This window comes from Mastigoproctus giganteus, chromosome 3, assembly GCF_048544385.1.
Source record: "Mastigoproctus giganteus isolate SK-2022 chromosome 3, ASM4854438v1, whole genome shotgun sequence".
In the NCBI taxonomy this organism is placed as follows: Eukaryota; Metazoa; Arthropoda; class Arachnida; order Uropygi; family Thelyphonidae; genus Mastigoproctus; species Mastigoproctus giganteus.
The window spans coordinates 16493940-16520761 of record NC_143577.1 but is presented as its reverse complement, the minus strand read 5'-3'; the positions used below and the strand labels follow the sequence as shown (position 1 = coordinate 16520761).

Here is a 26822-nt window from a genome sequence, read left to right as displayed (position 1 = left end):
TTCATGCAAAAATTAAGGTAGCCAAATTATAGTTACAGAGAGGGGAAAAAAATACATTTTATGGACAAAATCACATAGAGCTATGATAAATTAGTGAATATCTGTGTCCAAAACAAAACCAAGCTACTCAATTCACTGGTGTATATACCATTTATATGGGCAATGAGGTAAGTGGTTAAAGACCCAGAAGGTGAGTTCAGCAACAACCCATATTAAATTGGGGTTATTTTTTGTGTATGTATGGGAGGAATGGACAATCAAACTGTACATTTGTCCAATACAATGTTGGACAGATACAGGTTGACTGTTCATAAATGATGGTGTTTGCTTCTTCTCCTGAAAGCAGGACAATTTTAGAGTTCAGGGTATTTCTATTGAGAATAAATATATACTGGGATAAAATGTATCATAAGGAGTAGAAGGGGGGGCCCATGCTGCAATTAATGTGATCAATAGATCCTCCTTGTGTATATCAATGTTCTAAAGCAGTGGTTTTCAACCGGGGTGCTGTGGCACTTTAGGGTTTAAGTTATTTAAACTTATTATTTTTTAAACTTTATATGTTTATTTCATTATAAAAAGGTGTACAGTATCTTTTTAATTTTGTGGTGATCTGGTGATCGGGGTGCTGTGGCACTTTAGGGTTTAAGTTATTTAAACTTATTATTTTTTAAACTTTATATGTTTATTTCATTATAAAAAGGTGTACAGTATCTTTTTAATTTTGTGGTGATCTATAATTGATGTTTACTTAGTACCTCTATAAAAAGAATAAAATTATTATATACTGTATATATATAATTTGTGTTATGAAATGTAATTTTTATAATTATATTATTGTAATAACTCATATAACACATATTTTTTAATATTTTATATATACACAGAGAGAGAGAGAATCGGATCTAACAAGCAGAAAATTGAGTAGGGGTGCTGCAAAATAAAATAAATTACTTAGGGGTGTCGTTATAAAAAAAAGGTTGAAAACCACTGTTCTAAAGCCTATTCTTTGAAATGGCTTTGGTGTCCCAATGCTTTTAAAAATATAAGGTAATTCCATAGTTGGACAACCTAGATGTTTTTCTGTACACCAGAAATGAATATATGCAGGAAAGTGAAATTTGATTTATAAGATTTATAGATATTTTATACATCTACCTGAACAAACATTTACAAAAGGTGTTGAAAATGTCCTTCATCTTTAAACATATACACAGGAGGCGATACAACATGTTTTCCCCAACATGCAGAAGCATATCATGGGTACCATTGTCCTGTGAATCCTGCAGCCTGTGAAATGCATGGGAACTGTTTATACAGTCGATTCCGGTTATTTGGGACACACCGGGACTAGTGCATTTTGACCCGATTAAACGGCTGCTCCAATTATGCGAAGTTTCATGTAAATAGTTAAAAATACAATGGACTCATCATAGTAAAATACCGTTCACTATACGATATGTAGTAAGCGCCGATCATTGTGATCACGTTTGTGAAGTGAATTTTAATTCTATTAAACAGCAATTCTAATTAGCAAAAATAGGAGGAATATTATCCACAGTCTATAAAAGTAAAGATATATCAAGCACAAATTTACACTTTATTACCTTACCAATTAAAAAATTAAATGATATGTGAAAATCGGAAGAATATTTTCCACAGGTTAGCAAAATAAATATAAATTTATGCTTACGTGCATAGCTTAATTAATACATACTGTAATATGTACATAGTAACTAGTTGATATTTCTGTTCACTAACATTTGTGGGTGGGGATTAAAATTTAAAAAGGTAAAAAAAGATAAGAAATCAATAACAAAGAACACGGCACACACAAATCGTAAGTAACACAATACTCGCATATGAGAATGGATTAACAAGTTACAAAGCTTAAAAAATAGGAATGAAGAGAAGATTCTGAAAATTTGTTTTTTATATGATTGAAGATTTCACGGAAGGGAAAACATATTTCACCATAACGGGAAAACCCACAGAATTCCAGCTATCGGTATTATCGCAAATTCAATAAGGTCGAGTTTACTATCCGTTTATAATAGATTGCAAACAGGGGGCTGCTAATTGTTTTTGTTTTATGGTTGTGACCTCAAGAAATCAGACCAAACCATGTGGTATGGTTGGAGACAATTGTAGGGTAATCTCGAGTGCTGCAGTCTCCTGCCCCGATTAAACAGCATGTTGTCTAAATTAAGCGAAGTAAACCCTGGGTATTTTCTCAATTGGGTTCTGTTCTTTTAGATTTGTCCCAAACAAATGGCTGCCCCGATTAACCAGTGGCGCAAATAACCGGAATCCACTGTATTAACATGTTCTTCAAGTATTTCCACATAAGATGTCAAACAAAGTTAACTCTGGTGATTATGGCAGTTAAAGTCCTTTGAAATTATTCATTCTATGAAAACAAATTCCACTGATGGTGCTGAAGCCATGGACTTGTGGGTGGAATATGAAATTCATCACATTCCACTCACAAATGCATCATTTTAACTGTTCAGAGAATTTTCTGAAGGTGAAAATGTAGCTGAGTTTGTCTTCATAAAAATACATGCCCAAGACGCAGCAGTAATACCACACATCTGGCCTCCAACCTTTTATGAATGCAATGGCTGTGCAGTACGTGTGAGTTTTCAACAGCCCTTATACTTTAGTTGCAAGTAGATCCATGATTAAAAGATACTGAGTCTCATCTGTGAAAAATGTCGTCTGTAACATCCAGCTCAAGTGCAACCTGATGCACAAATCAACAGTAATAAGCTATCTGCTTTCTAGTAGCAAATTGGTAGATTTTATTTCTAAAAATCTCCAAAAGGAAAGAATCAAATAAAATAATTTTTAAAGCATTGTTGAACAGCTACTCAAATTTTTGTGTGTCTTTACAGGGAAATAAATTTTTTAAACAAAAATTCAAAATTCACACGTCACAATTTGCATGCATTTTTCCAGGGTCAACTATTATGAAAAATGCCAACAACAAAAGTGACATAGCTGATTAGGAAGTTATTATATCAACTCTATCAATCTGGTGGTTTTATTGTACAGCAGACTCTTGATAATCTGAAGATAAAGGGATATGAAAATTACTTTTATCAAAAGTTATCAAATTTTACTGCTTTTATAAGAAAAATAAGTTAAATTATTTTCAATTTATTCTACATATGGTGAAGCCAGAAGAGTTTACAAATTCACTGTGACTGCATACATACTGAATTGTTGAAGACAGCCAGATTTTCAGCAGCACAGTTACAATGAGACATTTAAAAAAAAATTTTTTTTTTTTTTTTTAATGTGTGTGGTGGTGTATATGCTCAAACCCACAACCACCTTACTTGTGGCTCTGCACACTAACTACTGCTAGCCCACTGTATAAAGTTACTATATAAAAAACTGTGAAAATACAATAGGCCTCATTGATATGTTGTTTTCTCACCCAAAAATTTTAACTGGGGGGGGGGACAACCCTTGTTATAATTATAGAACTGTATTCATACTGCATAAATAAATATAAACTTATACACTCACATTGCTTAATATTATCAGTAAGAGGGGTCTGGTGCATTTTCTTTATTAATTCCCATTCCACAATGTTCTTAATATCATTCAATGCAGAGAAATTATTTTCTGTTATAATTGGAGGTCTTCAATATGTCTATGCAGTAAATCTACTACCTTCTAAGTTTACTGACAGGTAGACACTTTGATTCCTTCTTAATCATCGCTATCATCTGTTTGAGCCTTTTGTTCTTCTGGTATTTGCATCTGGGAAATTCTCTGCATCAGCTAACAGAATTCATTAATTTGAAAAGTGCAATCAATATTTACAAAATTGTTAAATGAAGGTGCTTCATTTATGCCCACAGCAGAAGTGATTGGCATTCCAGCTAATCACTTGGAACATTTAAATCAGTGTTTCCCAACCGGGGTCCATAGAAGCTTTGAGGGGGTCCACAAGAAAAAAATTGTATTTTGGGGGTCCTAAGCTAAGGGGTTCATGATAAAATATTATAAATAAAATAATTTGTTAAATAAAAATAAATAAAAAAAATAATAATAAAATAAACTAATGTCATAGAAAAGTCCAGAAATTCACAGTTAGAAGATACTCGTATTTTCTGGAACCTTCTTTAGTTGATGCAAAAAGAAATTTCTTTCCATAGAAAATTCTCGAAGAAGAAAACATTTAAGCACCGACTAATCTAGAAAGAGTCAGTCAGTCAGTCAGAGGCAGTCATTTCATTCTATAGTGAGTAATCGGCATCGTCGTGGTGAAATGTATTGTTTGTGTTATTGAACGTTATTGTTCTAGTGAACTATATTTCCATTAGTACCTACAAGCAGCGGCGCATTATCCTATGGGCAAAAAGGGCAATTGCCTGGGGCCCTAATCAACAGGGGGCCCCAAAGTCCCCAAATCAATATTCTATAAACTCATTATTGTAGTAAAAAAATCAGAAATTAAGTTTCGGTCCCATATCTGGGGACCCTAGATTGCAGGTGTGACGCAGGCATATGGCAACATGAAATATAAACACCTTGGCACAGGGCAGAGCACTTCCAGCGCCCTCTAGCGGAAAAATCAGCGTGGTAGTAAATGATATCAACAGTAACCAGAGCAAATGTATAACTGAATTTTATTGTTTTTATTTCAAAATAGAAACCATCTCAGTGAAACGGACCATTATAGTTGTCGATCTTAAAATCCTATATCACATTACACGGTTAGAAGAATAAAATTCAGTTACATTTGTTCTGGTTATTGTTGATAAGTAGTAGATATCATTTACCACTGCATTAATTTCGCCGCTGGAGGTCCTTTGGTCCGAATGGGATTTTAAGATTGACAACTATAATGGGCCGTGTCATCCCTGTGGTACAGATAGTACATATGGCTGATCGCTGATATTAACATAGTGTGTGCCAACAAGTGTATTGTGTATTATTGTATTAACTATAAGTGTATAGGTTACAAACGTTGTTTAATAAATAAAGAGAAAATTCGAGGTAGGTATTAATACTAGTATTTTGTTGTTAAAATATTTATTTTATATTTTATACTAATTCTAACACATGATTTGGCACGGGCTCTTTCCCACGATAATGTACAATTAATTTAAACAAATTTTCTTTCATTTTATTTTCTGTAATTGGGGTAGAATACTGGATTTCTATTTTACATTGTACATTCAAATATTATTTTACTTAATTATGAAAAACGATTAGATGAATAAAGTAAAAAAAATAAAATAAAATAAATAAATACAATATACAAATATAAAAATAATATTTTAGGGCAATGAAAAGAACGCACGAATCTGGGTTTCAAAAAAGAAAGAAGCAGAAAATTAGAGAGGTGGAATTTAAAAAAGAAACAAACTTCATTAGAGGATTTTGTAGCAATAAAAAATCGAGAAGATGACAGCAGCAAAACAAAAAAAATAGGATAGAAAATTAACCTTCCAACTCTACAGTACCAGCCGGCATTATTATTGATCAAATTGAAAACAATACTAACAACGCAACTGTTTACAATATTAATGATAACAATGATCAAAATATTAATACAAACAATATCAATGATAATAATGATCAAAATATTAATACAAACAATACCAATGATAATAATGATCAAAATACGAATGCAATACATACAAATACTTATCAACAGTAAATAGTGTATGTTTTATGTTTCTCAATAAAACAAATTTCACAAAACTCAATAAAATCACAAATGATTTTACTGAGTTTTGCCTTCGTGAAAAACAGCAAAATTTTGGAAACATTAAAAATTCAAATCGAAATTTTAATTGTGATGGAAAAATCATTACAAGAAAATTAAACAAATCCCATTTCTATTTAAGTAGAGCTAATGGTACCACAGAAAAAAGAGAGTGGTTAATATTTTCAGAAACCACAAAATCTGTGTACTGTTTTATTTGCAAATTGTTTTCAGTTAAATAAAAAAAAAATGATTAGTTACTGGATGTAATGATTGGAAACGTATTGTTGATATTTTAAAAAGGCATGACGAGTCTAAAGAATATAAGGAAAATATGTGTGTGTACGTAAAGCGCTTGAAAAGTGTAGGAAGAATTGATTTAGAATTGATAAAAGCTTATGAAAAACAAACAAATTATTGGCGTGAGGTTCTAAAAAGAGTTGTTGCAACTGTGAAACCGTTAGCTTCATTAGAGTTGGGAGTTCGAGGGCATGATTGTAGTGCAGGAAATTTTGAGTTGCTTAGAATACTTAGCTAATTTTTATGTTTTTGAAAACCCACTTAGAAACTTATGGTAAATGTGGTAAAGGAGAGATGAATTATCTTTCTAATACTATGTGTGACGAATTCATACATTTAATGGCCGCTAACATAAGAAATACAATTATTAATGAAATCAAACAGGCTAAATACTTTTCACTTATTGTTGACTCTACTCTCGACATAAGTCACACAGATCAATTATTTATTATACGATATTTAGATAAAGAAAATAAAATTCAGGAACATTTCTTGTCTTTCATACATACTGAAAAGCATGATGCTAGCTACTTAGAAAACATTATAACTTCAAAATCAACGGAATATGGTTTAGATATCCAAAACTGTCGAGGACAATCTTACGACAATGCAGCCAACATGTCCGGGATATATAACGGGTTACAAGCGAAGATTAAGAGCCAAAATAAAACTGCATTTTATGTCCTTTGTGCAGCTCATAGCCTAAATTTAGTGGGAAATTCTGCTGCAGAAGCTTGTCCAAAAGCACTCCATTTCTTAGATTTTATTCAAAATTTATTTGTATTTTTCTCTTCTACAAAGAGATGAGATATTTTAGTGAAAGCAACTGCAAAAGGAAATGTAACATTAAAAAAAATTGTTCTACAAGACGGTCCTCAAGAGCAGATGCAGTTTTAGCTGTTAAGATGAATTTTTTGGCCATAAAAGAAACTTTATTTAAAACTTTTGAAGATTGTAATGAAAAACCTGTAGCAAAATTAGAAGCAAAAAAGCTATATGGAATTTTGAAGATTTTGAAACAACACTTTTACTTTTCATATGGAATGCAATTCTACAAAGACTGAATGCAACCAGTAAAAGTCTTCAAAATAAAAATTCTGATTTACACAATGCCGTAAATCTTTTAAAATCGTTATCTTTGTACATATCAGAAGACATTCGAAACAACAATGAATTTTTTGATACTATAGAGTCAGAATGTTTTGCATTAACAAACAATACAAATTATGAGTCAGACAAAGGCAAAGAGAAAACGCAAAAGAAAATTACATTTTGATGAGAAAAGAGATGGAAATGAGGATGTGCAATTGGCGGGCAAACAAGGATTTATAGTGAATTGTTTGAATGTTATATGGGATCAGTTGGTATCAGACATTCAAAGATATGTTGAGGCTTATCAAAATATTTTAAATTATTTTGCCATATTAATAAATATTAACTTAAAAGAAATTTCACCAAATGAGTATGATGAATGTATTTTAAATTTAATAAATACGTATTCAAATGACATCGACGTTAGTACTTTTAAGGAAGAACTTACCCACTTTGTACATTTTGCAAAAAATGAAAATTTAAATTCTCCTTTATTATTAATGTATAAAGCGATTCAAGAAGGGCTAGTTTCTATGTTTCCTAATGTGGACATAATTTTAAAAATATATTTAACCATACATGTTTCTAACGCATTGGCAGAGCATTCTTTCAATGTACTTAAAAGAATTAAAAATTACATGAGAAATTCTTTAGGCCAAAAAAAATTATGCAATTTTCAATATTATGCATTTAAAATGACATTACTAGTGGGGTTGATTGTAATGAGTTGATTGATAATTTTGCAGCTCAAAAAAGCACAGAAAGTGAACATATAATAATATTCTTAAAATTTTCATTCTAATTACAACTTTTATTAGGTAATTTGTTATGTTCCGTTAAGAATTATTTTTATTATTAATTTATAGAAAGTTTGTTTTGTTATATTAAATATATATTATTCTAATTCTCGTTTAATTAATCTAGTTTATTATTTAATGCCATAAAAGTACTTAAACAATAATTGAGTTCATTTAGACTTTTTCTTGTGGATTATACTTAATCTATAAATAAAAGTTCTTTATAAATGTCATACATGTAATTTTGTTTTATTTTTAATATATCTACAATTATTATTATTTAGCTTTTTGCATGGGTAAGAGTATACCGGAGGCGTGAGATTTCCCCCCGAAGAAAAATTTAACACTATACATGGGACCCCCAAATTCAAATTTGCCCAGGCCCCAAGAAGCCATAACGCGCCGCTGCCTACAAGCATTTCCAACATTAAATATTTGAGGTTAATAATATTATTATTGTTTTCAGATTACCCATGGCTCATGCAAAGAAGAAAACAAGACAATATTTGACTGAATATCTGCTGTATGGTTTTACTGAATCACCAGAGAATATCACAAAACCAATGTGTTTTATATGTATGACTGTGCTGTCTAATGATAGCATGAAGCCAAGTAAGCTTCGTCACCATTTGGAGACAATGCACAGCGAAAAGAAAAATAAATCAGTGGGGTATTTCCGAAAACTACAAGACAATTTTCAAGGAAGAAACAAATTGGATCAGATTTTTAGTAAACAAGCAAGCAATAAAGATAGTGGTTTATTAGCATCATACGAAATCAGCAAAATAATAGCAAAATCTGGAAAGCCACATAGCATTGGTGAAACTGTCATCTTGTCTTCGATATCAGTTGTAATTTCAACAATGTTAAACCAAAATGCACGTGAAATTACCGATAACCTTTCTTTGGGCAATAACACAATATCCAGACGCACTAATGAAATGTCTGAAGATGTAGAAAATCAACTTATTGCTCAATTACGAGTGAAACAGTTTGAAATGCAACTCGATGAATCAACTTTGATGGGCAACGAAGCACTTTTATTGGCATATGTAAGATGTATGGATGATAATCAACTCAGAGAGGAAATGCTTTTTGCAAGATTCCTCAAAACAGATACTAAAGGTGAAACAATATTTAAGGAAGTCCAGTCTTATTTTAGAGAAAAAATATTCCACTCGAAAATTTAATGGTTTATGCTACTGATGGCGCTCCTTACATGGTCGGTAGGTACAGAGGGTTTATCACTCATTTAAAAAATACATTGCCAAAAGTATTTTGCATACATTGCTTGATTCACCGCCAACATCTGGTGGCGAAGAGATTGAGTGGACATCTTCATGAAGCCTTAACTCTTGTAATAAAAGCTGTCAACCTCATTAAGGCTAATGCTCTTCAAGATCGTCTCTTTTGCAAAATTTGCGATGAAAATGAAGAAGGATTTGACCGTCTTGTACTGCATACAGAGGTGTGATGGTTGTCTAAAGGCAATTGTCTTTGTTGCTTCGTCGTCCTTTGGGACAGTATTGTATCATTTCTAAATGAAAAGGAGATTGGAAAACAGTTGGTTGCCATGAAAACAGACATATTTTACCTCTCAGATGTGTTTGAAAAACTGAATTCTCCTAATAAGCTGCAGCAAGGACATAATTGTGATTTAATATCCAGCAAAGAAGCCATTAATGCATTCCTAGGAAAACTCAAATTGTACAGTCTTAATATCTCACGCCATGCGTTTGACCAGTTTCCAAACCTTGCTTCAGTTAGCAGTGATTTAAAAGATGATGATTGTGTTGTGTATGTTGATCATTTAAAAAAAAATTATGAAGACATGCAAGTTCGGTTCAAGGACCTACTAGAACTGAACATCCCAGATTGGGTGCTGATTCCATTTGAGGTAAATGTTGCTGATGTTGAAATTGATTTACAACAGGAACTTGTTGAATTGCGGTCTGATGAGACAGTCCAAGTCTATTCAAAAAAGGAAAGCATGATGTATGGAAGAATAGTGACATTGCATGTAAATATCCGCTTTTATGGGAGAAAGCTAAAATGTATGTCATTGTTTTCCCATCATCTTATCTTGTGGAATCTGGCTTTAGTCGTGTACATTGTTGTTAACAAAAAATCGTAATCGACTTGATATAGTAAAAAGAGGTGATCTTCATCTGACTCTCACAAAATTGGAGCCAGATATTAAAATGCTAATATCAAAACATCAGCCACAAGGATCTCATTAGTAAGGCCTATTTAATGGGATCCTATTTAATAGCCTTAGGAATAAATTTATATATGTTGTTTGAAATAGCATTTTTTTTTTTTTACTAATTCTGTCATTACAAGTAAAAATATGTTTCAGTTTTATCAATTAAAATTTTCAAAATTTGTAATTTACATTTTTTATATTATATTGGAATTTTTAAATTATTAGCTTTTACTAACCTACAAATAAATATTTCATTTAGGAATATTACATATGCGTATATGGGGGTCCACAAGCTAAAAAAGGTTGGGAACCCTTGATTTAAATCCTCCTCATCTTCTACAACAGAACTTGTCATCAAAAATTAAGATAATCTGAAACATTTTGCAATTGTGCTTCTAGTAGAGCACATCTTGCTTTGCATGCTATTCTCATAACCTGCAACAAATTGATTCCAAGAACATTCCATTCTCTATGTCACAGTTGTACTTTGGTATAACTTCATGATTTTTTCTTAAACTTTGGTTCAATGACTGAAGCTTTAATGGTATTTATTGCAGCAATTTAACAGAAATGGCAGTAGCATATGCCTCAACTAATGCTACTGCATTAGTTGAGGCATATGACACAAGAAAGCAAGCTTATACACCAAAAAAAAAATATAAAAAACTTCCCCCCCCCCCTTCACCCATTTGGTCAATCCAAATGTTTGTCTAGTCTAGTTCAGCCTTAAATTTATTTAAGCTATCAACTTCCACAACAACAGATGGAAGTCTGTTCCAGCAATGTTGTGTGGGTTTACCTTTAAATGCTGGCTAAAGACAAACCCACACATCTATTCCATAACTGTCTTTCCTCAACATGAATCTATGCTCTTAATCTGAGCAAGCAGAAGTACCCCATCAGCATTGAGCCTGCTCAAACCATTCAAGGCCTTATACACCTCAATCAGATTACCTTGCAGGTGCCAAGTCTCCAGATGCTGCAACTTACAGAACTTAAGCCTTTCTTCGCAAGTGCATCCTTTTGTTCCTCTCATTAATCTTGTTGCCCTTCTCTGTACTCGTTCTAGCAACTCTACATCCTTCCTAAAATGAGGCCTCCAGACCTGTACGAAGTACTCAAGGTATGGGCTGACCATTGCATGGTACAATGGAATAATCATCTCCTTGTCTCTGCTAACAAAATTCCTATATATCATTCACAAAACTCCATGACCTGCTCTGGCAACTCGTCTACAATGCTCAGAGAATTCCATATATCTGACAGCACAATTACCCCCAGGTCTCTTTCATTCTCCACCTCCCTGAGTGTTGTACCACACAGTTGGTACTTTTCTCTTGGGTTACTGCTACCCATATGCAGTACTTTGCATTAGTCAATTTTAAATTTCAGTTGCCACTTGTCGGCCCATCTGCCTTACTTTTGTAGATCGTGTTGCAGTAGCATACTGTCTTTACAGTCATTAACAACCCTACCAACCTTTTTATCATCTGCAAACTTGGACATTAGCCTGATATAACTTCATCGATATCATTGATAAATACACAAAACAACAATGGGCCCAGCACCGAACCCTAGGGAACTCCACTAATAACATCAGTCCATGTAGAGCAATGTCCATTTATTACCACTCTGAAGTCCCCCACTCAACTATCTTTTTATCCATTGCAGCAACTTGCCCTTAATGCCATACCATTCCAATTTGTACAGCAGTCTTCCATATGTAACAGTATCAAAAGCTTTCCTGAAATGCAAGTATATGATATCAAAATTATTTTTTGCATTCAATTTCTTTGTGACCACATCATAGTATCTGATCAAATTGGTCAGACAAGACTTACCCTTAACAAACCCATGTTGTGTCTGAACTATAACTGCAGTCTTGTCTAGGTGATCCTGCATCATCTCTATAACCAGTGACTCCATTATTTTCACCAGAACACAAGTTAAACTAACAGGTCTATAATTATTTGTGTCACCCTTTGCATGCCTTTGTGACCTCCCCTGACTCTAAGGATGCTCCCATAATTATGGCCAAGGGTTTGCTTACTTCCTTTGCTAATATAATATAACTGGATAGATCCCATCCACCCCAGGTGCCTTCCTTATGTTTAACTTCAACAATTTCTCCTTCACTGTGCTCTCAGTTATTACAAAATCACTTAGCTCCCTGTTAGAGTTTAGTGAACTTATGTCCTCCCCTTCCTTAAAGAATTCCTCATGTGTGATGTAGATGCAAAATACTCATTCAGTTTATCAGCTATTTTAGCAGGATCATCAATAGCTAACCCATCTACGTTACGTGGTCAAAGCTGATTCATTCATTTCCTTCTAGAGTTTACATAAGTAAAGAACTCTTTGCTGCTTTTCTTTGTATCCATTGCCAAAGATTTCCCGTAATCTGCCTTTGCCTGCCTAACCTCCTTTGTGACTTGATTACAGACTAGCTTATATCTTCCATAGGGTTCTGTGTTGCCTGATAATTTATATGCATCCTATGCATTTTTATTCTGTGCCATGAGCCTCATTAATTCATCTGACATCCATTTAGGCCTGAACCTTGAAGAGTATTTCTTAGTTGGTATGAAAAGCCTAGTAGCCTCCAAGATTAAGTCCCTGAAGGCTTCCCATTTAGAATTCACCGCTGGTAACATCATTAGTTGATCCCACTGTATAGAATTTAAAAACTGTCTGAGACCACTGTAGTCACCTTTACGAAAACAAAAACCCTTCCCTTTACCCTTGATGGTAGGTACATCTTTAAGCAAATCCCACATCAGTACACTGCGATCCTTTATCTGCGATCCATGTCCTTTATCTGCAAATTCTTTATGCATGAATAATCACTGCTGTTGTTGTTATTTGGTTTTTAGGAGCATTAGCAACAAAGGCCATATTGCTCTGGGGAAATGCGGCGGTCATTTCCTGACCTTTCTGCATGCTCCGTATTTGGTGGTCGCGGGCTCGAACTGCGGTGTGATCAAGAAGCGTGTACTACGCACTGCTGCTCCTGCCCACCTGGCTACGGAGGCACCAATAATCACTGCTGATAATCAGATCAAGAGTATTACTCCCTCTGGTTGCCCCTCGAACATGTTGCTGTAGAAAACAATCCTCCAATAAATCCACAAAAGTCTTGCTAGCGTGTGAATGACCAACTACAAGTTATAGGTAATATCTGGAAAGTTAAAATCCCCCATTACAAGACATTCTGATTTACTGGCCCCCACACTATTTCTCTGTACAACTGTTCATTGTACTCATCAGAGTAGAGTTATTCGGCCTATAGCACACTCCTACTCTCATTTTCCCTTTCCCAGCATTTATGCCACATCAAACAGACTTAACATTGCACTGTCCACCCATGTCAACTGGATGCACTTCCTTAGATTTTGTGTTTCTCAACTAACAGCATAACCCCTCCTCCCTTCCTATCCTTTCTGTACACATTGTGCTCCTCAAATTCCAATTCTGCACTGCTTATATCTGTGTGACATGTGAGAGTAGGAGTGTGCTATAGGCCATGCCTCTGATATCCTAACAATATCTGCCTTTGATGCCTTGATCAGCACTTCAAATTCATAAAATTTATTTACTATACTCCTGGCATTTGTGTACATGCAAGTATACATGCACTTGTTCTTACTATTAGCTACCCTAACACAGCCCATGTATTTACTTGTTCCATGATGACTCCCAGCAACTTGTTCTCCTGGCTGCTGCTCATTACAAAGAAGCAGTGCAAGAATCACTTTTGCCTCTGCCTGTGGCTACTGTTAATATTTTAGTCCATGAATCTCCCCAAACTAACAGTTGTCTGACTCACCTAATATTGGAATAACACTGTGAGCTGTGCAATTATCAGTTACACTCTGACAACCTTCCAATCAAACGCTCTATAGGAATAATGCTTTAAAATTCTATTTAATTCAAATTGAATTTAATATAGTTCTGCATTAAATTTAGTTCTAGATATTTAGAAATTTAGCTTATTGACTTTGAATTAATGAGAGGCTACTACATTACTTTCTTTTTTTCCCTTGTAATATCAATGCCTAAATTAATAATGAAAAATAAATAAATAAGTATGCTGGTCACAAGGAAATAATTTAAACTTTTAAAATAAAAGGCTGAGTAATAATGAAATGTGAAGCTTACCGGGTTGGTTCCAAACCAAAGGATGGTCTCCATTCAGCATCTAAAGCTACCATGTGGCACTAAAAAAAAAAAAAAAAAGAGAGAGAGAAAAACTAGTCAAATAAGAAAAATTAAAAGCGGCTATACAAATAGCACCTAGCAACATTACCTAAATCATCTTCTCATTTCAACATAACTAGTCACAGAATTTGGCCAAGGCACTATAAAAAAAAGTCCATAAGTACATGTCCCGTTCATCTTTTACCAACTGATTTGCAATTTAGTACAATGTATGTAATTTTGTTCTAACATCCACATCACAGGTTCTGTCCATTTATGTTTCTAATTATCACTGCTTGCTTTGCATTTCCATTAAATACTTGCCAACTTATAGACATTAAAAATCTGAAGACTTTTAATAGAGATGCAGAACTGTATTCTGGTATTGTCTGAACAGTGTTCCCAGCCTTGTCGTCCAAATTATTGAACCTAATTAATGCATGTGCAGTGCATAAATTACACATGTCATCATGAAATGCAACAAACTGTATTTAAAGTTCTTTGTTTTTTATTTATTTAATTCTGTTCAATTACACAGGACAGGTGCAACATCCTGGGTAAATGAACAGAATGAAACATTTCAACTTCAGCAGCTAGTGATGCCACTTTTCCAACAAGAGAGAGAGAGAGACAGAGAATATCTTTACTGCAACTAGATGAATACAATATACATAAGTAAAGTTGTCTATTCTGTCACAGCCAAAGACGAGGGGCTCACATTAGAATTAAATAATTAATTGTGAACATAATGATATAAAAAGTAAAAATTAAAAAAAAAAAAATTAACATGTTATTATGATTCTTTACATAATGCAGTATAAACTATATTTACATGTTGCATCACGTAAGGTTAAATTTACAATAATATATACGAATGCTGCTCATAGCTTCTCTGTGAAGACGCATCGATGGGCACTTGTTTAAAGATGTGTGGGTATAGTGAGACTTTTCCACCACACATAGCGGACAAATTTCTTCAAAGCACAGGAAAGCTTGGCAGATGGTGTAAAGAGGAACACAAGCTTGTTTTTATTTGTTTCTGTGATTTGAGCGAGCTGCTAAGACCTTTTTCCTATAGCTTTTATTATTGCAGAACTTATTCCAGTCAGCATTGAGGTGCCGTACATCTGTTAGCATTTGATTTGGGAGGAAGCAATCTGAGATACAAAGTCTCCGATGCTTTGAGCAGAGGATTGGAGTTGACTGAAGTTCTAGCTTGGGTATTTGCCAGTAGCACAAATTCCAAATGGACGGTGTTGAGATTTGGTCTGTGGACATCTTAACTGTGGCTACCAGTTGCCATACTTTAATAATACCAGGTAGTCGCTACATCTCCAGTGAAGTAGCTAAGGTTGTAGTTCTATCCTGAGGTGGGAGACAAGCTTTCCGGTTAGCCCATTTAATGAGCCAGAATTCTGTGGTGAGGATTGGCTTCTTCGTTGTAGTAGTTGCTGATGCCCACACTTCAGCAGCATAGAGGAGTGAAGAATAAATTACTGTCCTAATGAATTTCCTAATTATCTGAGGATCCTTAACAGATTAATTGCTGTTTAGCTACCCATCGAAGAGAGGCTGCTCTGGACGTGAGCTTGTCTACATGAGCATAGAAGCCAAGTTTTGGGTCAAATTCTATTCCCAAATCTTGCAGGTAGGAGCGGCAGATATTATACTTCCATCAAATGTTGGAGCTATTATTAAATCTAACCACACTTTTGTATTGTCAAAATAAATGGTAAAAATCTGAATAATAATAATAATAAACAAAGAATGTATCAGCATCTCACCTTTTGTCAATATCTGCATTTGTGATTTTTTAATTAACTTTATTATTTTATTCTTATTTATTTTTTTATCCCTTTGGATCATCCATAAAAATTTGGGAAAGAGACAATCAGAGTGAAGTTACCAAAGTGATTTCCTATAGTCATTTTGGAAATGTTCTATTTTTCAAAAAAATAATATAAGGAGAAAAATTAAACAGAAGTGTAAATAACCCACATGGGATATTTTCACCAATGGTTCAAGAGGATCTGAACACAGGAATAAAAGTAAGGAATTTTAGATTTAGTTTTATTTCTTTTTTTTCCCCCCCAATGACTTACAGAAAACTTTCTGGCTACTGGAAATCTCTAGGACCAAACAAAGCATAAATGTTCCTAAAATCAGTAAAAAAAAAAAAAAAAGTTTCTCCAGAGAAGAAAACACATTATGATGGTTTTATTTTTGAGAGTGTGTTGCTGGATCATAATTTCTTGGAATATGAAACAAAAGAAATCTTCCAGTTTTCTGAACAGTACATACACACTATTTTGAATATCAATTAGAAGTCGTAATCAGGAATGAAGTCTATACACTGTCCTACAATTAATATCCAGACACCCGTCCATGGATGGGGAAACAGATTCTATGCATGGAACACATCACAGAACCTGCTATAAATATGCACACTGGGCTTTGAACAGACAATTGCAAAAGTGGGCATGCAAGATGAGATGTTCAACAGAATTAACAGACTTCCAATGTGAAATAATAGGATGACACATGAACAAGCGTTCTGTATGAGACATTGCAGTCACTCTGGGAATCCCTAGGTCAATGGTTAGTGACATCGTATGCAAATGGACGTGGAATGGGACTGATCTGCCAAAAAACGGCCCAGTAAATCCTGAAAACTAACAGAATGGGACAATAGAATTCTGCAAAGAACTGTGCACCAAATTGTAATGTGCCATTGCCTCAAGTAACACAAACCCTCTGTGAGAGTTGTTTGTTATTTGGTTTTTAGGAGCATTAGCAACCAAGGCTATATTGCTCCGAGGATATGCGGTGGTCATTCCCTGACCTTTCCACATCCTCTGTATTTGGTGATCACAGGCTCGAAAACCCAGTCTAATCAAGAAGTGTGTGCTATGCACTGCTGCTCCTGCCCACCTGGCTACCTCTGTGGGACTAATGTCAGCACTAGTACAATACGAAGGACACTCCATGATATGAGTTACAATGGCTGTGCAGCTGTTCACAAGCCATTGTTCACCTCAACAAATGCTAGACACCGATTAATGTGGTGTAAGGAGCACAAATCCTGGACTGTGGAGCTGTGGAAAACAGTCCTATGGACAGACGAGTCGTGATTTGCATTCTACCAGTCTAATGGCCGTTCCTGAGTGTGGTGAATGCCAGGAGAACAGTTCCTTCCTGATTGTATCCTGCCAACAATGAAGTTTGGTGGAGGCAGTGTCATGGTATGGGGCTGCTTTTCATGATTTGGCTTGGGTGCATTAGTTGTTTTCGACAAAACCATGAATGCTGTGCAATACCTGTACAATTATGCACTTCCAACATTATGGCAATACTTTGGGAAAGGCCAATACCTGTATCAACAAGACAATGCATCATGCCATAATGCCCAGGGCATAACAGAGTGGTTTGAGGACATGGGTGTGGAAAAGTTGGATTGGCCAGCCGAGTCCTAATCTGAACCCTATCGAGCATCTTTGGGATGTATTGGATCATCAGATATGTGCACACAAGATCTCCCAAAGAACAAGGCTGAGTGGAGGAACATATAACCTGACATTTATAAAAAGCTGGTTGAGAGTTGGCATGAAGATTGAAGGCCGTCACAAAAGAAAAAGGTTTCAGCATAAAATATTAAATGACACAATAAAAGCTCTTTTTTTTTGTCTAAAGGCCGGTGTCCGGATATTAATGGTAGAGCAGTGTATATGCTTGCCTGTTTTAATTAGTAAAATATTAAACTATATTTCTGCATTAATAAAAAGGCAAAAGTAATAAATACAGTCATAATAAAATACCCAAAAAAGTGTGCTGTGATTGTTCAGTTAGCAAACTATCATCAAGCAAACTTCTTTCTGCATATTTTATTTTCAGCACAAGGCATATAATATAGACCAGGCATAATACCCTCCCTCAATTTAGAAAGTAATAAAGGTTAACTACTATAATGATTAATAAAAACAATACTGATTATTAAAAACTAATTCCAATAAATGTTTATTTCCAATAAAATAAATGTACAGGATGGTAACTGCTTTAAATATATACTGCTATACAGTTGCCATTGTTCAGAAGACCAGAAATACAAGCAAAAACACTACCCTCCCCACCAATAAATTAGTAAAGGGCCATCCAACCATCAATAAGAGCTATTAAAGACCAACAAGCAAATACAGATGTCATGAATTTCACACAAGTTTGGGGATGAAGCAATCGGGAGTAGACAATGATGAATTCACAGAAAACTTTATCACAAGTTGATAATATCACTGAATTGAAAGAAGCAGCAATACATTTAGTAAACTATGAACTTGGGTTGGCAGCCAGCAGATTTTCTATAGAGGGTTCAGAAGACTATAGCATGTTTACTTACAGCAACAGAAATCTTCTGATTGCAAAACAATGAAGAGATTTCAAGCTGCCAAGTGAGTCATATTTAAGTTAATAAAACTGCATCAGGGAAAACCAATTTACCATCAAAATAGCCATTACTCAAAAAACAAGTTCTGCACCCAATTAGTTTTGTGGAAGCAAAAACAAACTTGACTAAGATTAGAAGAAAACTAAATGTCAGAAAACTGGAAGGCATCTGATAATCAGAAAACTTATGAATAAGTTGGAAGATCTGGAGGATATGATATTATTGGGTTTAAACCTAATTGTTTAGCATATTTTAAGAGCACTACATTGATATAAAAGCATTTTATTCTGTCACAAACAGCAGTCTTCTTCAACGGAACTCTAATCACGGAAGAGAACAGTTGGTGGATTTTTGGCTGCTGTAAAGGGATAAGTATTTTTAATAGTTTATGTGTATTCTTCGTTAATTAACATACTACATTATGTTTTACAAAGATATTAAACAGGTTTAGTACCATTCGTTAGCTTCTTATTTTGAATTTAACTAGTGATTTTTGGAAATTACAACTCCCGGTGTTAGCACCAATATTGTTGAACTAACCGCCATATTGTAATCGATAAGAAATAGCGTAACATATATATCTTGAACTGATAGTGTAAAGTATAATGTAAAACTAGATAACGTAATACGAAGTACTGTATTAGGAATCTGTTAGCTTAGTATAGTATTATCAATTATTCAGAAATATTTATTAATCTTATTAAATTTCATTGTGAATTAAACTGTATTTAAATGGATATCATGACCCAGACTAAAGCTGTGAAGCAAAGATCACAGACTAGCGAGAGTGCTGTGACTCGGGAGAGAAACAAAGGGGGTGATTCTCCAACGCATCACAGTCTCAAAAAATATGCATATGTGAAATGTTTGCTGAACTTTCTAAAACAGGACATGATCTAGCCAACGAGGATGTCTTTTTTTTTGTGTGCTAGATGCCTAGAGTGTCAAGAAATTAGGTGCCAACTCCACGTTCTGATGGGCGTCTATAAGAGCTTGAGGTGTAGGGTAAATGCTGAAGAAATTAACATGAGGGGCCCATCAAGATCTTAACTGCTCAGCTCAGTGGCAGGGCTCACTCCTGTGCAACACAGAGGCAATGTCCAAGGCAGAGTGCACTGGTCCCACAGGAACTAGTTATTGTTGGTGACTACTGTCAGGGAGACGGGCAATATACTATGCAAGGATAGGTGGAACAGGACCAGGGTATGTCTGCCAGGGCCAAAAGTTGATGATATTGTAGAGCAGATATCTTTTAAGGGTGCAAAAAGTGATATTGCTGTACACGTTGGAACTAATGACATCAAGAGTAAGAAATCTGCAAATTTACTCAACAAGTACACTGTAGAATGTGTACAGAAAGGATAGACAGGTCAATGTTGAAAAAAAAAAAAAAAAAAAAAAAAGTCGCGAGTTAGGGTTGAACGTGAAAGTGTCTGCAATTCTGCCCAGACACGATAGGAGGGAGTATATGAGAGCCTTTGTCGATCAATTCGGCCCTGGAGAGATTGTGCAAGGCTCAAGGGGTAGAATTTTTTTTCAGCCTGGTATGTGCTTGTTGACAGAAGAGACTGAATCTACAGGGATGGGGTACACTTAAATAGAAAGGGTGCAAGAATATTTTCTGATGCTATCGAGGCAGTGTTAGGTGGGTCAGAAAAAGGCTAGTTGGGGGATACACAGACTAAAAGATTAACAGTGGCTGCATGCAGAGTCAAAAGTAATTCTTGCACTGCTTCTATTAGAATGAACAGCAACATGGAAAGAAAGCCAATGGAGATTTCCAGGACTGTTAGGAGTCATAGTGTAACAAATAAATACATGGGCTGTGTTAGGGTAACTAAGAGTAGAAACAGATGCATGTATACTTGCATGTACACCACTAGGAGTATAGTTAATAAATTTCAGTACAATGTGTACAGAAAGGATAGACAGGACAGGAAGGGAGGAGGGGTTATGCAGTTAGTTAAGAGAAACAAAATCTAAGGAAGTGCATCCAATTGAAGTTGGTGGACAATGCAATGTTGAGTCTGTTTGGTTTGACATAAGCACTGGGAAAAGAAAAATGAGAGTAGGTGAGTATAATGAGCAATTGTGCAGAGAAAGAGTGGGCCAGTAAATCAGAATGTCTGATAATGAGGGGGGGGGGGGATTTTCACTTTCCAGATATTGACTGGAACTTGTAGATTTGTCACTCGCACACTAGCAAGACTTTTTTGGATTTATTGGATGACTGTTTTCTACAGCAGCATGTTTGACAGGCAACCAGAGGGAGTAATACTCCTGATCTAATTATCAGTTGATTATTCATGCATTCAGAATTTGCAGATAAAGGAACCACTGGGTGACAGTGATCACAATGTACTGATATGGGAATTATTTAAAGAGGTAACTACCATCAAGGCTAAAGAGAGGGGCTTTTGCTTTCGTAAAGGTGACTACAGGGGTCTCAGACAGTTTTTAAATTCTGCACAGTGGGATCAGATCAACTGATGACATTACCAACGTAGAATTCTAAATGGGGAGCCTTCAGCGACTGAAGGCTTGTCATTTAGAATTCAACGTTGGTAACATCAGTATTTCGATGGAAATACTGTTCAAGGTTCAGGCCTAAACGGATGTCAGATAAATTACTGAGGCTTGTAGAAGAGAATGCTTGTTTGTTATTTGGTTTTTAGGTGCATTAGCAACTAAGGCCATACTGCTCCGGGGATACGCGGTGGACATTCCCTGACCTTTCCTCCATATTTGGTGGTCACGGGCTCGAACCCCAGTCTAATCAAGAAGTGCATGCTACGCACTGCTGCTCCTGCCCACCTGGCTATGGAGGTGCATTGTAGCAGAGAAGAAAAATGTATGGGATGCACATAAATTATCAGGTGACACAGAAGGCAGATATAAGCTTGTCTGTAATCAAGTCACAAAGGAGGTTAGACAGGCAAAGGATGCAAAGAAAAACAGCATAGAATTCTTTACTTATGTAAACTCTAGAAGGAAAGGGATGAATCAGATTGGACCACTTAACATAGATGGGTTGACTATTGATGATCATGCTGAAGTAGCTGATAAACTGAATGAGTATTTTGCATCTACATTCACACATGAGTTATTCAATGAATGGAATGCCAGAATTTTATCAAACTCTAAAAGGGAGCTAAGTGATTTTGTAATAACTGAGAGCAAAGTGAAGGAGAAATTGTTGAAGTTAAACATAAGAAAGGCAACTGGGGTGGGCAGGATCTATCCAGTTATATTAAAGAAGGCAGCAAAGGAAGTAAGCTAGTTCTTAGTTATTTGGTTTTTAAGAGCATTAGCAACTAAAGCCATATTGCTCTGGGATATGCAGTGGTCATTCCCTGACCTTTCCACATCCTTCGTATTTGGTGGTGACGGGCTCGAACCCCGGTCTAATCAAGAAGCGTGTGCTACGTACTGCTGCTCCTTCCCACCTGGCTACTTGTCTGGCATGTCTGAGAGACATGCCAGACAAGCTGTACTTGCTACCTGGGAGTCTAAAACGCTGATGGAACTGATATTCGGGTGACATTCAAGTCAAGTGGACCCAATTTCGGTGTCCAGACGGTCTGTGACAGCCAAATCCTCTGCTTGCACCTTCACTATGGTGGAACTGTTAGTAATCCTGGGTATAACCTCCATGCACAAACACACTGTGGGTGACCTCCCAGGTGTGAACCAACGTAAGCAGGGGTTGGGGTGTGGTACCCACACCACATGGAGGAATGCCGCCCCTCTGTGTTACCAGGCAATACTAGGTGGTAGATGACTCATCAACCGATGCAATACCACCACTTTGCTTATTGGAGGCTTGAAGTGGTGGAACCCATGTTTAGTCTCCGGAGCTAAGTTCCGGTCAACCCTTCCCCACCTCTTCCATCATGCAGTATGACTGATGACTTTTGAGGTTATGATGAACATCATAGTGAGATTCAATCTTCCTTAAGCTACTAGTTAGTACACTGGACCAAACTAATGGTTAATCTTTAGGAGTCTTCAGGATCAGCTAGTGTATAATCTTGCTACCTCTACCCTGCCAGATAGTGATTGGAGGGAGTCTGAGTAGTGTGTATGGGGGGCATTGTCGAGGCCACGTTATGTCAAGGATCTGGGTATATTCTTACCATGTGTACGCCATATCCAAAAATTTCATTCAACTGCCGTTTTCCGGAAAAACCTTCCTTCGTATGTATTTCCTGAAAATTACAGTCTACAAAAGTTCAAGTCTAATGTCAATAAATATCTTCTTTTGTCTTCTCAACCTCCAACCCAAGCACAGTACTAAGTACTATAGGTTTTAATACCTCTTGTGTTCGGGGTTTTCATAAAAAAATTATAATAATAAATAAAACACATACCTCATTAACACTGTTCATACATCGTATAAATTGTTCTGTTGTGCACACCATTTCAATATCACAGGTCTTCAGAGGAAATGTTAAAAAATTTTCTTTACTTGCAACTGAATTCTTTTCTTTACTTGCATTTGAATTCTTTTCTTTTCTTGCTGTATAAAATTTATCCTGCGACCTGGAAGATAAATAAATTATATTTATCAAATCTAATTAATTAACAACCATGAATAAAAATTTACTTTGATTACAGGTCAAATAGCTCATATCCGTTGTTTATGGTACACTTAACTTCTTGAACTAAAGCTAACTCATGAACCCGCCAGACAAAACAACTATTTGAAATATAAAATTTCCCATAAACAGTACTTTAGAAACAGAATATTTTAAACTGTTGCTTTAAGAATTAACTTTTATGTAGTTTCACATATTCATACAAAATGTGTTTAATCACATAGCATTGGGAACAAATTGGGTTTACACCGTTTTATTTATATTAACACAAGGCAATTCAGAGCTGTTTTCACGAATTATCAATATAATATTTGAAAATTATACTTTAAAAGAAAAAAAGTTTCTCCTATAGAAATCTTTATGCTACCACCTCAACTTAGCATTTCATGAAAAATTCCACTGAACTACAATGAGGTTAAAACCACAGTCAGTACCAATTAAATAAGGGGGACGTCAACAACAGTTCTAATCTTTTTCAAATTTAGCATTAGCATTAGTAGAGGCATATGATGCAAGAAAGCAAGCTTATTCAGCATCAGCCAAAAAAAAAAACAAAAAACACACCACTCCCATTTCACCCCTCCGTTCGTTCGAAATACCTGTCCAGTTGAGCCTTAAATTTGTTTAGGCTATCAACTTCAACAACAAATGATGGAAGTCGGTTCCACCAACCAACCACCCGCTGGCCAAAGGCAAATTTCCGCACATCTATCCGACATCCGTCCTTCCTCAATTTGGATTTATGCCCTCTGAGGTGATTATTCTGAGCAAGAGGAAGAATCCCATTGGCATTGAGCATGCTCAAACCATTCAAAGCCTTATACACCTCGCCGGTGCCTAGTCTCCAGACTCTGTAATTTGCAAAACTTAAGCCTTTCTTCGTAAGAGCAACCCTTTGTTCCATTCACTAATCTTGTTGCCCTTCTCTGTACCCGTTCCAGCAGTTCTACATCCTTCTTGAAATGAGGCTTGCAGACCTGTATACAGTACTCAAGATGTGGCCTAACCATTGCCTTATACAAGGGAATAATCACCTTCTTATCACTGCTAGAAAAATTCCTGTATATCACTGACAAGACACCATGAGCTACTCTTGCAGCTCGTCTGCACTGCTCAGAGAACTTCATATCTGCCTGCACAATTACCCCCAGGTCCTTTTCATTCTCCACCACTGTCAGTGTAGTACCGCAGAGTTGATACGTTGCTCTAGGGTTACTGTTTCCCATATGTAGTACTTTACATTTGTCAATGTTAAACTTCATTTGCCACCTCTCAGCCCATCTGTTCAACCTTTCCAGATCCTGTTGCAGCAGCATAGCGTCAGTAGTGTCCTTAACAACCCTGCCAACCTTTGTATCATCTGCAAACTTGGACATTAAACTTGATATACCATCATCAATATCACTCATAAACACCGAAAACAACAACGGACCCAACACTGAACCCTGAGGAACTCCACTAATAACATTAGTCCACGTTGAGCAGTGTCCATTGATTACCACTCTGTCTTCTGCCACTCAACCATCCCCTTATCCATAGCAGCAATTTGCCTCCAATGCCACACTGCTCCAATTTGTGCAGCAGTCTTCCATGTGCAACAGTATCAAAAGCCTTTCTAAGATCCAAATATATAATATCAAAGTTATTCCCTGCATCCAGTTCTTTTGTGACTACATCATAGTATCCAATCAAATTGGTCAGGCAAGACCTGCCCTTAACAAAACCATGCTGCGTCTGAGCTATAACTGAATTCTTGTCTAGATGATCCTGCAGTGCTTCTTTAACCAGAGCCTCCATTAATTTTCCTGGAACAGATAAATAAGGTATGAATTTTCATACCTTATTTAGAATACTCTTAAGTACCTTTGTAAAAAATTTCATGCCAAGAGGTTAGTTAACCCATACCCCGGTGCACTACCCAAGGGATGTAGGGATTCCAAAAATAGTGAATGGTTTACACAATGCAGAGTCCAGTCATGTAACCTTTTTTTTGACAGGATAGTGAGGATATATTATGTGAAGAACAGCTAGCTCCTCTGCAGCAAAATTCTCTATAATGTAATTTTTTTGGCAATTCAGGCATTTTGTTATGGAAGATGTTTAACTGTATCTGAAATATAACTTAGCTACACTTAATCAGTGATCAACACTCACACAATATCTTTTTCAACAACTATAAGAGAAAATATAAAATCTCTCTTACATAACTCCGAATTCACTTCCATCTATTTAAAATTAACAGAGATAAACCAAAATGTTACTGTAGAAATATTATTCTTACCTCCGATTATTCCAGTAATCTGATCTTAATAATTTTTGTGGCCACTCAGATTCTGGAATATTGTAATATCTTGCCCATTTTACAGCATATTCAAAATCTTTGTGGAGAGCCAAATCTCTTATTAAAGCTCTCTGAAGGTTTCGATCTGTTTCTATAAGTACCTGGAGTAAAGAAACATTGTTGTATTTAAACTCTGTCATTGTAGATTTAAATTTCATGAAAAGCTATACTTTTAGAGGGATACATCAATACTGCATTAATATTTTTAAATGCATTGTGCATGGTAGAATTTTTATTTTTTATATATTTATAGTGGATTAAGTAATACATGGAGCAATTGGATTTGGTTGTTTTAATTTAACAAGGATGAGCACTTTGTATATTTTATAAGTTGTTGCTACTGACCACAGTTAGTGTTCTCTGTAATTACACTACAGTTAACACAAAGTAGTACGATATATTACTACTTGGTGTTTGTAACTCAAAGTAACCCCAATGGGCTCACATCTGGTGAGTATGGGCTTGGCACACCTAGGGTCCTGAGCTGGGTATCATCATTCTTCTCTTTCTTGGTGATTCCCCCCAGGGTAACTCGGGAATTTTTTTTGGCTGGTGCAGCATAAGCCTCAGACTTCCTTGCACCATATGGCTAATAATAATAATAACAGTACATCTTTCAGTGGGAGTGGAGCTGGGGGAAATCCCAGTTTGATCCAGAGCATAGCCATATTATACTATTTACTATTGAAAATGATTTATGATTTTCAAGATGTTGGTCTTCGCCCATTCAATGGTTTTCGGGAATACCTTAATCAAGGGGTACCTGTTAAGAAAAACACAGCTTTTGTACCCTTGTGTTTGACCACTCAACTATGGCGGCTATTAGATTATGTTGTTCCCGTAAACATGTCATGTTTGGAAATGTTGAATCATTATAAAAACTGACAATATTGAAATTTTATTTTTTAAGTATGTAAAGCAATACTATTTAATACTTTTATTTTAAAGTACAGCATTATTACAAAAAAAAAAAAAAAAAACCTACAGCAACAGTGGGTTTGCTATTTAAGCAACTTATCCCATTTTGTCTACTGACTGCATAGTAAAAATAAAAGAAAAAAAAATACAAAATGAAATTTGCTTACATAAAAATGCTTGCATAAAAGTTAATGCAAATGCATT

The 26822-nt window shown here is 35.5% G+C and overlaps 1 protein-coding gene across 1 annotated transcript in view; it reads right to left on the bottom strand.

Moving 5' to 3' along the window:
• Positions 1–26822, bottom strand: part of LOC150087742 (exonuclease mut-7 homolog) — a 133641-nt gene that overhangs the window by 11600 nt on the left and 95219 nt on the right. Inside the window, exons 8-10 of the mRNA XM_090370112.1 lie at positions 25641–25801; positions 23132–23303; positions 14285–14343 (exon numbers count right to left, since the gene is read on the bottom strand). Of these exons, the coding sequence (XP_090226238.1) occupies positions 14285–14343; positions 23132–23303; positions 25641–25801 (392 nt within the window). The remainder of the gene's footprint in view (positions 1–14284; positions 14344–23131; positions 23304–25640; positions 25802–26822) is intronic.